Source organism: Larus michahellis, chromosome 3 (assembly GCF_964199755.1).
Source record: "Larus michahellis chromosome 3, bLarMic1.1, whole genome shotgun sequence".
In the NCBI taxonomy this organism is placed as follows: domain Eukaryota; kingdom Metazoa; phylum Chordata; class Aves; order Charadriiformes; family Laridae; genus Larus; species Larus michahellis.
Window position 1 is genome coordinate 54,721,678 of NC_133898.1, and position 14,105 is coordinate 54,735,782.

Genomic DNA, 14,105 nt, shown 5'->3' on the forward strand with positions numbered 1-14,105 from the left:
CCCCTCTCGCACACCCCTCAGACGCCTCTCACCCGCCTGCGGCCGTTACCCGCCCAGCCCCACCACCGCCCCCGACACGAGCCACTCGAGGGGGGCGGAGCCAGACACAGCGCGAGGCGGGACGCGCCCCTCGGCGGCCAATGGGAAGCCACCAGCTGCCGCCCTGCAGCCAATAGCACCTCGGAGAGCCGCCGCGCGGCTGTCCCCTGCGGGCTGCGAGGGAATGCCGGCAGCTCCGCCGATGGCGACCCTCCTCCTCGCGTTTTGCGACAATTTCCCCCTCCTGTTCTCCCACCGCCTTGCTTTACGGCACGCTGCCTTTCCCCCTCCCCGTGACAACAGCCCCGGTGTCGGGGCCCGGGCGGAGGGAGGCGGGGCCGCGGCAGCCAATGGGCTCCGCGAGCGCCGTGGTGACGGAGGGGGCGGTGGCGCGGGCGCTGCCGTAAAGCGGGCGCCGGGCGGCGGCGCGGAGGAGTTGTCACCGGCGCCGGTGGCGGCAGCGTGCGAGGCGGGCGGGCCGGGCGCTGGCTGCCGCCGAGGGCCGCCATGGCGGGGGCGCTGGCCCGCAAGGCCGCGGACTATGTGCGCAGCAAGGAGTTCAGGGACTACCTGATGAGGTGAGCGCGGGGTGGGGGGTCGCCGCCGCCGCTTCTGCCTCCGGTGGGCGGCAGCGACCGGCGTGCCATCACCGACCCCGCAGCCTCGGGGCGGCCGGGCGGCGTCGCTTGACCTCTGTCGGGCTCGGCCTCGCCGGCGGCTGGGCCGGGGGGGGAGGGAGCCGGGAGGGAACGGGAGAAGGCGAAGCCGGCCCGGAGGTGCCAAGTGGGGAGGGTGGTCGCAGCGAGGGGGGTGGGGGGAGCGGCGGAGCCCGTCGTGCCGTCACTGCAGCGGTGTCCCCCTGTCGTCACCTTGTCCTGCAGAGGCAGTCGGGGCTGTCTGTCCTTCTCCCGGCCGCCCCGCCCCACCCCAGGCCGGGGGAAACCCGGCGTGACCTTGAAGCGAAGCGATGGGGTTTGGAACTGCGGCGGCAGCTGCGCTTCTCTCTCTGCGTGTGCGTGCGTGTGTGACCTTTCTTCTCCCGGCCGCGAAACCCGGCGGCTTCTTGCCTGGCGGCGAGCAGCCCCTGGGCTGGCAGGTGCCGGCTGAGGGGATGGGGGGGACACCGACCTGTGCCCGCAGCAAGGGCAGAAAAAGCTTTGCTCGGTTGTGGGTGGAATCGGGCTTGGTAACAGATGCGGACTTAAGACTGCTTATTTACACATCCTCGGAGATCTTAAATAGGTACTTTTTTTTTTCTGGAGGCTTGTCAAAGCCCTGCTTTCATGGGGATGTGGCTTTAGTCACCTCCCAGGCAGCTCAATGCTTTTGGCAGGTTTCAGTTTGTGCGGCTGTGGTAAGGGATATGGCACCTTGAACTGAAGTCACAAGAATGTCTTAAAGATATGATTACGGCATACTTGCTTAAATCTGGTTGAACTGCTGTATAGTCACAGGTAGGCAGGCTGAAGTTTTCTTGGCTGACAAGCAGTCTGACAAAACTAACAAATAAAAATGGGCTCTTCTAATAAAGGTGGTTGGACAACTTTTCACTATAGCTGTTGCTTGCTGTTCTACCTACATCTATTGCAACTGATGATTGATGTTGAGCAAGCATGTAGGAGGACATCAGTTTATCTGAGAAACTTAGTCTTGGTTAAAGTAGCAGGAGGTGGTGTAAGCCTGCATGGAAGAGGGATTGTAATATAAAGCTTCAGTAAGCAGAAGGATTCGTTTGGCTTGCAAAATCAAGTTCCACAGAAATGATGGGGCAAAGTGATGAGTAAAATATAAGAAGGAAGCAAATATCCTTGAAGCAAAACAAAGAAAGGCCAGACCAGGCTTCTACATGGGTTCCTTTTGAAAGTCTTGAAGGTACTGTGTAAGCTTAATAGATGCGTTTCAATGTTAACGTTTAGTTAATTGTACCAGAATTTGTGTGAAGCATGAAAATTGTCAGTAAAACAGCAGTATGCTTCTTAATTAGAAAAACAAACAAAAATCCGGAAGAGATCAACAGCTGCTTCTTAGCACCACCACAGTTACTTGCTGGAAGTATCTCTTTCCTTACCAAAAACTGAAAAGGTAGCTGAAATAAGCCTTGTTAGCTGTACTTCATCCTAATTATAATCTTGAAATAAGCTATCTAAAAAGAGCATTCCACAGGATTCTCCCTTTGTGGGGTGAGTTCTGCCTTCTTATGTACAAAGCTACCTGCTTATTTATATTTCTGTTAGGGGGTGTGGCATGAAGGGCTGAAGTCAGTTCCTTCATCAGGTATGGCCTTTCAGCTCTGTTTCTTGCTTACTAGGGGTGAGTGTGTAAGTTGTTGGCTTTATGTTGAGTTTAAAATTTAGATTAACAGTCAACAAAAGACTGTAGTCTGTCTTCTCCATAGGAGAAGTGGAATGTGTATACTTTAGAGCTGTATCTCTTTACATTCCTTCCTGAAGGCTCTTGAGCCCCCAGACTGCAGGACTCTGTGCTGAAGAAGATTCCCTTCTTGCCACCTTGCTCAGAGCAAGAGTTTCCTCAAAGCTCTGAGACCGGTATCTGTTCTAGAAATCAGCATCTAATTACTGCAGTGAAGCAAGGCTTTATAAATGTGAAACCTGTTTGTGGGAAACGATGAGTTGAGATATTGTTTGCAACACAAGTGCTGTGTTTTAAATTGGTTGCTCCTAAATAGAATAACTAAAGTTACCCAAAGCAGTGGAATTGAGTGTCCCATTATTATGGCTTGGGGCAATCAAAACATGCAGACATCTATCGGAATAAGTAGCTTCAGTTTCAGCTTCATAACTTGAAAACATGAAAGCAAGTATAATGAATACATGCTGCTGTTCTCAGGTGGATATATCTGGCATTAGAGTTGCATTATGTCATTCGTGGATTAGCTTTTGGATCTTGCACAAAGAAACAAGATAAATTACTTTTTAAACTGTCATTAGTTATTAAATGTTCTGCCAGTTTCACATCTGGCTTCTTTCAAGTGGTGATTAATAGGGATCTGAATAACTGTAAATTATGTAAATATGGATGTACCCTAGCTGTGTCTTAATGCTTTAAAGTAAGCATAGTAAGAACGGAAGCTGTAGTTAGACTTACATGCTTCTTGTAAAATGCAGCAGCAATGTTAATTTAAAACTAGGTTCTTAGCATATGAAAGCTCTATACATTGTGAACTTGCAGTTGCAATTTTTCTGTAGATCCTAAAAATGTCAACTATCACTAAAATTGTATTATTTAAGCCACTAATGGCAGGCAACTGAGTCCTCTTCCTTTCTAGCCTAAAGATTTAAAATAATATCTTCTGGAAAACATCCATCTATAAAACAGGTTTCCTCTTCTCTTGAGAGAGAAAACCTATAGGCCACTATAGACAAGCTCTGGCATCTTCTTGTGGTAAAGACTAAATTATTTTAGTCACATAATGAATCCCAAGGAGTCCTAAAATCTTCTGGTAATAGAAAAATAAGCATGGAGAGTGCCATCTTTTGGGGCACTTCTGAAATGTCTCTTCCCGATGACTCAGCAGTAATGCAAATGTGGTGACTCTGTTAACGTAGATGGCTTTGAAATAAATAGATAGTTCATTCCTTGTAAAGCTTGAGCTGTTGACATAAGCTGTCTAGGACTTTTGTTTAATTGACATGAACTTTGAAAGAGGTAGTATCAGTAATATAACTAGAACTAGCTGATCTTCAGTTCTCCTAATTAGTAACTCTTTAAACACAAGGACATAAGAACTTAAAAAAAAAAAAAGTCCTCTAGTGGTCTGTGCTAGAAATTGAAGGACACGGTGCCTGCTGTTATTGTCTTGCATGCTCTGAGAACTGAACAATCTACCCCTTGCAGAAGGGTAATACCCTTTCCACTCAAGGGATGTCACTGTGGGGGAAATAAGTACTGACAGTTCACCTACACTTGCAGAATGGTCTCTGGCCTATTAATACCAGTATGAGGAAAATATATGTGAAAATTTTGGAAACATAAATCTCCCCCAATATAGCCTTTCTTGGACTGGATTGTAGCAGAAATATAAGGTATTGATCAGCTGATCACAGAATCCTCAGAGTTGGGAGGGACCTCTAGAGATCATCTAGTCCAACTCCCCTGCTAAAGCAGGATTGCCCAGAGCACATCACTCAGGTCTGCATCCAGGCAGGTCTTGAAAGTCTCCAGAGAAGGGGACTTCACAACCTCCCTGGGCAGCCTGTTCCAGTGCTCTGCCACCCTCACCGTAAAGAAGTTTTTCCGTGTATTTGAACGGAACTTCCTATGTTCCAACTTGTGCCTGTTACCCCTCGTTCTGTCACTGGGAACCAATGAAAAGTCTTTCCTCCTTCCTTCATCCTTCCATCCTCCTTCAACCCACCCTTTAGATACTTGTATGCCGTAATAAGGTCTCCCCTCAGCCTTCTCTTCTCCAGGCTAAAGAGTCCCAGCTCTCTCAGCCTTTCCTCATAAGGGAGATGCTCCAGTCCCTCAATCATCTTGGTTGCCCTTCGCTGGACTCTCTCCAGCAGTTCCCTGTCTCTTGAACTGGGGAGCCCAGAACTGGACACACTATTCCAGTTGTGGCTCACCAGTGCAGAGTAGATGGGGAGAATGACCTCCTTCAACCTACTGGCCCCACTCTTCTCTATGCAGCCCAGGATTCCATTGGCCTTTTTGGCAACAAGGGCACACTGCTGGCTCATGGATAATTTACTGTCTACCAGGACCCCCAGATCCTTCTCCTCAGAACTACTTCCCAGCAGGTCCACCCCTAACCTATACTGGTGCTTAGCATTCTTCCTCCCCAGGTGCAGGACCTTGCACTTGCTTTTGTTGAACCTCATTAGGTTCTTGTCTGCCCAGCTCTCCAGCCTGTCCAGGTTCCTCTGTGATGTCTAGGTACTTAGAAATTAATGAGTGAGTAAATACAACAACTGTTGTCCACAGTTCTGGAAACTTTAGTACAAAGTGTTCCCTTTGTCAAGAGATTGAATGTAGTTCTTGGAAACTCCTAATTTGGAATGGTGTCACGTCAGGAATAGGCGCATGCACTTGCTGCGGAATCCTTGCTATTAGATATTGTGCATTTGTTGCAGCTCTGTTGGCTGCAGAGCTTTGGAGCTGGATGCCTGCTTCTGAAAGAGGCCTTCTGAAATATGACCTTGATCTGCCCTCTTCTAGGAGTTCTGTTTTGTTTTAGAGGCTTTATTTTTATTTATTTCTATTTGATTTATTTATTTATTTGTTATGTAGTTTGTATATAATTTTATATATAAAATATATATAACTTAATGTATTTAGTATATAATTATTTATATATTTAAGGTCCTCTTATTGTCCTTTAGAACTATTTAAATAGCTACATTAAGGCCTGTAAAACTATAAAACAGTTCTAACTGTTCCAGTCTCACATGGATATGAGGACAACCTTGCAAGACCTTAGCCAGAGCTGCCTACTCTGTTAAAATAGCAGCAGTCTGATTCTATTTTAGGCTTTCACTTGCCTGAAAACAACTTCCACTTTAAAAATTAAGGCTGACTTCTGTTGGCACAAAAATGTTGTGCCAAGGGACACATTTGAACTTTTTTAGGTAAGGTTTTTATGAAAAAACTGAAGCATGCACTTGTCTTGTGAACTTAAATTAATTACTGCTGCAGTTCAGTTTGTAAGAAAACAAAAAACAATTGGTTAGACTACTCAAGGACATGCTAACAAAGCATCCTGAACCAGCCTGTAGCTTGTAACAAAGGCTCACTGAGATGCACATCCAGTGTGATTTCCTAAGTAGACCTGCCTGTTCCCTTACCATACAGCGCTCTAAGAAGATGGAAATCAGCATGAGAGAAGTGACTGTTAAGAAGTCTTCTGTAGCTTGGGGCAGTGGTAGCTGAGCAGCAGTCAGTCAGCAGTAGGCCTTCTATTAGTAGCTGGCTTCTCATAAACTATAATTCAGAACTGAGTCCTACCAGTATCTCTGTTAGAAAGAGAATGTTTAAAAGTTCTGAAGCAATTTAAAAGGTATAGTAGCAAACAATCTTAAATATATGCTGTACTCTAGGTTTCATGCATATATTGCTAAGTTTATATATATAAAAATATAAATAAATTGGTACCTATATAATTACTATAATGAACCCCATACACGACTGGAGTGTAATTGCATGTTAGATAACTGAAAATGTTTTATAGCTCATGTTTGGTACAGCTACAGTTGGCCTGAGCTTAGTGACAGTAAGATCTCTGGCAGCATTTAGTTTGACCTACTTGTATGGGTATACAAAGAATTCCAAGTGACTTCTTCAAAGCCTCCACAGAGGAACGGTAGCTGTTTAGCTTTGTCATGGGCAAACCTTGATGGCTTTTGGCATCCTTTTAAACTAGTTTGAGTGGAATCATAGATGCTTTGAAGTCTACAGGGAATTAATGTCTTCCAGACCATAATAGGATTTTATCTTGCTAGCGAAATGGTACATGAGCAGCAAACGCTTGTCACAATGACAGCTTTAGAGGGAAATGGGATTTTTAATACTGTTATATTAAGCAAGGTTAATGCCAAGGCAACTTCCTGACTTCTGTCTGTTTTCTGTTTGTGGTACACCTTATGTCAATTATGAAAGAAACTAACGCTTCTTCTCTCTTTCCATGTGGCTTTTTGACTGGAAAACAATGATGACCCACTCGAACAGTACGGTAAGAAAAGGGAGGGGACTCCTGGTTTCACTTTTTCCCCTAATTTCAGTAACTTGCACTCTTTTTGCCTCAGCACTGTTATGACCTTGCCTGCACCCAAAACGCATACTGAGAACATCTAAGAATGATGCACAAGTAATATTTATTCAGAAGTCTGAGGTTAAGGTGACCAGACTTTAGCTCCTTCAGAATGTCCCCTAGAGTAATTACTACAAAATTAAAGGGGCTGCATTTTTTTTCCCCATACCCTTTGCTAAGGAGATCAGATCAATCTGGAGCCATTCTCGTTCATAGCAACAATACTGGTACACAACTGAACTACCCGGTTTATGTTTAACTAGCTTTACTTCAGGTAATAAATGGTACCATATAACTCTCACTACAGATTTTTCTTTCCTCCAGCTTTTTGGTTTACTCCTGAAACTGGGAGTAGGTGTTTTATGCCTGTTATGGAAGACTTGCTCTTCTACGTAGACCAAAGACAAACCATATAGGTGTAGTTTAATTCTTGTGTGTGGAAACTTCAAAGGGCTGCCTGCCTGGAGGCACTTAAAACTAGATAACCATCTCAAGTGGGATGGTTCCAAACCGACCTCCCTGGTCAGCAGAGGAAAGCTGCTGCTGCAGCGTGGCTGGGATGTGAACTGATGATTCTTCAGCTTGTGCAGCCTGAGCTTGAAGGGGTCCATAGTCTATAGTGTATTATTTGTTTATGTTCTGATGGCAGCTGAATTCAGTAAAAAGGCCAAGTTGACTTGATTGACCTTTCAAAACTGTAATTGTTTCATAGATTTAAAAAAATCCATGAATTTAGAGCCTTAAAGACATGTTCTTCTGAAACTACGATTGTTTAATAAAACTCCAGAAGTGACTGTAAAAACTTCACCACGTACTCGTACTGCCTCACCAGTTAACTCTTGCAGTCTGCTTTAGTGTGGTCATGCTAACGCAAGTCGTTTTACTGTGCACGTAATCATGGTTATGTGACCAGATGCTTGTTTCCGGTCCTCTTACTGTCCTTTAGAACTACTTCAATAGCTACACTAAAGCCTCTAAAACAATATCCTGTGTGCTGCCAACTTCAGTTTTTGTGAATGTTCTTGTTCTATTGCAACATACCTTGTGTGCAAGTGGTATTACAGGTACATTTCTTTACACTGTCTAACCGTAGCTGTACGGGTAAATATTATGTAGCCACGCAACTCTTCTCGGTTGTGCCATGTTATCTCTGATGTGCTTGGGAGGCTTTAACCATTACAGATATCAATTTTCCTATCAGTAGGAATATAGTGAACAAATGCATTTATTGCACTCTTCAAAATAACTTACTATAAATCTGAGTTTTGGCCAATGCACATCCTCTAGACACTTGCAGAAATACTACATTGTTTTGCATGTTGCGCTATGGTTAAACTATCAAAACAGTGTGTACAACTTAAACTCACTTTTATACTTTTTTTTAGTTAAGGTTCTTATATTGCAACCCAAATCTGCAGGAAGCAAGTGTGGCTTTTAATCTTACTGTAGAGTTACAAGCTAGTATCCAGACTGGCAAGAATATTTTGGAATTAAAATTGCAAGAAACTTAATTCTGACCGTTCCAAGTCATTGTAATACCTGCAATGTTATGGTTAGGGGAAGTGTCAAAAGAATGGATATAGTTGGTATATGCAAAGCTTTCTCTTGCAAGGTGCATCTCTTTTGCCGTATCTAGCCAAGTTACTTTTGAGCTTCTTTAGTTTCCCATCAGGGGAAGCTGGTGCAAGTATTGCATGTATCTTCTGTGGAAAGAATTCTACTGAAACCTTGTTACTTGTAACAGTAGTGGAAACTGGACTTATGATGCTATTTTTTTTTTCTCAGTTCGGAGTCTTTTAGGCAATACCTACCAAATTGAGTTCTTGTCAGTTTTTCTGACTTGATTCTTTCCACTTCTTGTCTCTGTTTTTTTCCATCTGTGTACACACCTGTAGCTAACTGCTCAACTTCCATATCTGTCTAATCACTGAGCTTTAGGTAGTCACTAAGTTGTTACAGCAATTTCAGATGAAGCACTAGGTAACAATTTGCTTTGGTTGCATGGTCCTCTTCCTTCAAAGAGATGGTGTAAGCACCTGTGAGATGTTTGCTGAGCATTTCTTCATTCTCAGCATAACATGAAAACAGTTCCAGTTCACTTCAGCAAGTCCTTGTGTTTTCATTACATTTTGAGGAGCCTTATTTGAAACAGATGAATGCTAAATCTCTGCACAGAAGTGAGCTGTAAATCTGAGATTATATGACTGTACCAATCAGACTGCTTAATGATGGCTGAGGTATAACTACACAAAATTGCATTTCAGTGGCCTTACAATAGTTCCTCTCCAGTTTGCAAGAAGATTCAGAGTGGGTCCCCCTTCCTTCCCTCCTGAAGACTAGATCCTGCTAAAAGAAGGGTTTAGTTTTTCTCTCTTACATCAAAAGTAGTCCCTGTCTTAACTTGGAGTTTTACCCTTAACGCTGTCCTCTGAAGCTTTGTGAGGCTAGGGAAGAACTATAAGAATTAACTATATTATTAAGTATAAGAATACTGCAGGAGGTCTGTGTTTCTGTGTAACTTTATTTTCCTTTTACTTCTTTACAGCACTTTTGGGGGCCAGTTGCCAACTGGGGACTTCCTGTTGCTGCTATCAATGACATGAAGAAATCTCCAGAAATCATTAGTGGCCGAATGACATTTGGTAAGACCCAAGACTCTTGTCAGTAAACTGACTACAGAACACAGATTCTGTCGTTCAAGCAGTGATATATTATCAGTTGCTTGCAAATTTGTGATCAAAGCAGGTAAAGATATCAAATATCTTGTTGTATAACTTCAGAGGCCACTTAGAGAGCTCTACAACTTTTCAGTTCGTCAATTTTTAAGAGGGATTGCCAGTAATTTTGGGTGAGGGAGGCAAGTCTTGAGTCTTAGCAGTTCTGATCACCAGACTCACTCCTAAAGTATAATTCTTCTGGTATCTACACTACTGCATGCACTGGTTCAGAATGCATCTCTGTACACAACTTCATTCTTTGTATCAAGAGTGATGATACCTTGTGGTTAGTGGGAGACTTAAATATCAACACTGACAAAGTGAAATGGTAATGGGTGAAATGGTCTGGGGGGTGCAAAAAGTGGTTGAGGGAGGTTAACTCAGAGTAGCATGACTTAATGGAATAGTGTGAGAACGTCTTTTTAAATGCATAAGCAATATTTTTTCCACCTTCTTTGAACATGTATAGTCTTTGTCTAGATGTCTGTATTTTGTTGTTCAAATACTTCTCTAGGATCATAAATCTGATAGCTTTAATTTATTAGCTTAATTTTGGCATGATGTCTTGTAAGTTAATAACTTAATTCCGAGTAATTCTTCTCCCCAAAGCAAAATATCTTTGGGTTAAGGAAACTTATAGCCTCATGCTCACTAGGTTCTGCTTAGAGTAATTCAGTCTCTTAATCAGCTTCCTCAAGATGGAAGACTAGTTCAAATAGTATCTAGATATAGTGAAACTGTTTTGCAAGTAGTGTTTTGGTGGCAGCTACCCAGCTCAGCAAAGTTGAGACACTTTTTTTAATTTTTACAAGTATACATAGGGTGGTGTGTACAAATATTTTTTTCCATCTTCTAGGTTCTGCACTTCAAAAAAGGCTGTTTTCCTTGAACAATTAACTTCCCGGGTTTTTTTAATTTTTTTTCTCTAAGCTTGTCAGAACTTCACAAAACTAGTGACTTCTTGGGTTGTGATTTCCTGTATTTAAATGCAGTTATGATAGGAGAGTAGATTGAAATTGTTTCTCATCTTCCTGGAAAGCAGGTAACAAAGCTTCTGAATGTTAATGATTTCTTGGGGATGGAAACCTCCTTCTCTCAAAGTCCATTTTAGAATGTTCCCAGCAAGTATTTAAGTAACTAGTATTTTTAAAAATACGCTGTCGTACAAATTGTCAGAATAATTGCAAAGGACAGGCCATGTCTCATTGGTATTAACTCTTACTCTCTGGGTGAGATAGTAGTTTAGGTCGTAGACTTAAAAGGGTTCAGTTGCATCACAGGAAAGTGTATGAGGAAAATGAGTTTTCGTGGGAAGCTGCATCCCTGTAGATTTTTTTGTGTAACAAAATTGAGCACTGTGGTGTGTTTTCCTGCATCGGATCTTCAAAGTCGACAAGTTTCTAGAACTATTGGAGAACTCAAAAGCAGTGAGAAGCATTCTACTTGTCATTACATCCTACTAGTATGAAAATTATGCCTCCACAAAATGCAGATATTAAAAAATACTCTACTAACAATATCTACTGTGTTTTGCAGCACTGTGTTGTTACTCCTTGACTTTCATGAGATTTGCCTACAAAGTGCAGCCACGGAACTGGCTTCTTTTTGCATGCCACTTAACTAATGAAGTTGCACAACTTATTCAAGGAGGACGACTGATCAAATACAGGCAAGTCACACTTTAAAAAGGGGAGGTCATAAACTGATGACTCTTGGAGTACTCTTAGTGGCTTTTAACTGTGGTGCAAACCCCTGCATGGTTTTTGAACTTGTTCAACGTTATTACCTTTTGCAAACCTTTTCACAAGCTTGTCAGTAGGCTGAACTATGACTTGTTGCCTTGCACTTCCTTTGAGGCTTCTGAGGGGTGCACACAGAAAAGGCTGAAAACCTTTATGGTCATAGATATAGATGTGGCTTTCAGCAGCTGCTGGCTGTTCTGGGGTTTGTTTCATGTATTATGTTGATTAGTCCACATGTGTCTGTCTCAGTAACTAATTCCTGAGATGGAAACATCCATGAAACTGTGAAGGGGTTGTACGTCTGAAAGAAATCAAGCAAAACCTCTAAGCTGACTGTTCTATATATGGGATAGATCCAACTGAGTGTGACCGGGGAACAGACCGCAAGCAGTCTCACTCATTGTGTAGCAAGTAGTGCAGACACTGCCCCAAGCAATCCTCATGAGTCAGGATATGGCTTTTCTCTCTGCTGCTCCAAGAAAGCTATGTGGAGCAATGGGAGGATGAAGCCTCCTGAACTGTAAATCAAAAAATGAGCAAAACTGCAAGTGGACCTGCTTTTGCATAAATAACTGGCCAAATGTCCTTCATTCCTAAAGTTCTACTATAAGTCCAGATTTTTTCATAGCAATTGCAGTTCAATATTCACTCTTATAAAAGCTGTTATTCTCTTGGCAGGATGGAGAAAAAGAACTAAATATCTAACTTGAAATAAGCCAGGGAATGTGTTCATCCTGAATTACAACCAAGGAAGACTTGCCATCTACAGTTGCTGTGACAATTATGACGGGGATAAAACAGAAACACCTGTTATGAATATGACCCCACCAAGAATTCTACTAATTTTTTTATTATGCCTTTTAAAAAGTACCATTCAGCAATGTAAACCATTGCATTTAAAGTCTTGCTGCCTTACAGGTCCTTAATAACTACCCTTTTAATAAAGTTAGTCATCCGAATAACAAGCAATATTTGAAAACCAACTTTTTTTATCTAACAGTCTACAATAGTCGCCCACGATGGTTTCACAAAACTTGCTTTCAAATCAATATGAACAGAGGTCAGTAAACAGAACTGTAGGTGGTATCACTGTTCTATGTATTAACATATTCTTAAAAGCCATTTAACTTGGGTGCATTCCTTCCTGTTCTGTCTCTTTTTTTAACTTAAGCAGTGGCTTGCTAATCTACAAGAACAAATGCGTAGATAGGCAGCCTGGAAGCGACCAGCTATCCCTGTTTCCCTACTGCATGCCTTGTCTCAGTAAAGAGGCTTCATTAACATACATTTTTAAGTCGCACAGTATTTAAAGACTTGGAAAAGCAAAAGCATAGCACTGAATGAAGGAAGGCAACAGTCTGATACTGTTCTTTAAGAAGTTCAAAATGGATTTTATTTTTTTTCCTACTGTTTGAGTTGTTCTAGATGTAAGTATAGGCAAAAACTTAACTTGTTTGAAGATCTGAAGGACACAAGGTGCCTTTCAGCAGTTTTTGACTTCATGGCCTGCCTGAAAGTTACAATGATGTAAAGATATAGATGACAAAGAATGTATGTGATGGATTTTATTTCAGTGCAGTGTTTTTGAACAATAAACATGTTCCAAATGGCAATAAATCCCTTGAATATTTTGAAAAGTTTTGTTTATCATATTGTGATACCGATCCTGAAGTGGAATTTTAGTATGGAATGTCATTTTATTACTGTAACAGCACAAAGCAAAACCAGGCTGGTAAAGTAAATGTGTACACGTATCCTTTGTATGTACTGAGTTCAGGCAAGTGTCTTCAGGATCGTAATACCTTGCACTTCTCCCCCTGCCCCTGGACAAGGGGATGTGGGTACTTGACTGAGAATGAGTATTCCTGCCATGATAGGCAGGGTTGAATTCAGGGCTCTCACTTTTAGCAATTATAAGATGCTCAATTAAAAGACTTGCTTAAATCCTAGGATGATATTGTGTTCCCAATTGCATGATGGCTAAATTTTGTAACAGGCATACAAGAAAGAGGCTTAAAGGGCATGCCCTGCTGGATGGGTAAAGCTAGTACTCACTGCTACTTGGTGCTTTAGAAAAGTAAGTGCATAAAGCTGCCCCTTCAGTACTGCTGTCTTGTCACAAAAGTAGTTATCTTCTCTTCCTCCCTGTCTCCTGGAATAGAAGCAGCATTATGCTTTTGTATAAATAAGTAGTGAGATACAAGCAGATAACTATAAGATGCTAAAATAATCGGTTATCCTTACCTTGTTTCTGGAGAGGAAATAACTTGTAGGTGAGTTTGAATTTCAAAGGTATGAAATACAGTGTTTTGGGCTGCTCTTGGGTAAATCTTGCAATAGGTGGAATGCTCTAGCCTCACTTGCTGCTTCCATCCCTGTTCATTAGATGCTGATTGTCTTAACTTCCCTACCTAGGGAACACCACTTACAAGAGTTTATCTTCTCTTTTTCCTGGTAGCTGCCTGCACCATATTTTCTTATTTCTTTCTACCTTTCTCTTCCCTGTCTTCCCCCCATCCATTCACTGTGACAAGGCTCAAGTTCGTTCATACCGGCGTAGTGCAAGAGTGAATTGCAGGTGGAATGTGGGCTCTAACTTGCTTTGATTAGGTTTTAAACCAGTGATGATGCTTCCTGCAGTCCATACAGGCTTCTACAAAAAGGGGAAGGGGTGGAGCAAAGTATCTTTCATGGGACTTGAAGGGACAGGGCCCAGTCTGGGAAGGGGAACTCAGGCCTGGGGTGGGTGTTCCACAGCCTGTCAGTCTGCCTACTGACAAAAAAGTTTATATGGGCAGAGTGCCACCGTGCGACTTGTGACCTGTGTTCCTTCAGAGCATT

At 42.4% G+C, this 14,105-nt stretch overlaps 1 protein-coding gene across 3 annotated transcripts; it reads left to right on the forward strand.

Moving 5' to 3' along the window:
• Positions 1-427: 427 nt before the first annotated feature.
• On the forward strand, positions 428-12,901 carry MPC1 (mitochondrial pyruvate carrier 1). Of its 3 annotated transcripts, XM_074580261.1 has the most exons (5): positions 429-617; positions 6,724-6,727; positions 9,351-9,447; positions 11,059-11,191; positions 11,943-12,901. In XM_074580261.1, the coding sequence occupies exons 1-5, from the start codon at positions 547-549 to the stop codon at positions 11,959-11,961; spliced, it is 324 nt and encodes a 107-aa protein (XP_074436362.1). In that variant the 5' UTR covers positions 429-546; the 3' UTR covers positions 11,962-12,901. The 3 variants fall into 3 exon arrangements, with proteins under 3 accessions (XP_074436361.1, XP_074436362.1, XP_074436360.1); XM_074580260.1 differs by lacking the exon at positions 6,724-6,727 and having other exon boundaries at positions 428-617; XM_074580259.1 differs by lacking the exons at positions 429-617; positions 6,724-6,727 and adding an exon at positions 848-1,055.
• The last annotated feature ends 1,204 nt before the right edge of the window (positions 12,902-14,105 follow it).

Coding starts and splice junctions, on each gene's coding strand:
- MPC1 (XM_074580261.1), top strand. CDS start 547: ATGGCGGGGGCGCTGGCCCGCAAGGCCGCGGACTATGTGCGCAGCAAG. Junction 9,448..11,058: donor TAGTGGCCGAATGACATTTG/GTAAGACCCAAG, acceptor TGTGTTTTGCAG/CACTGTGTTGTTACTCCTTG.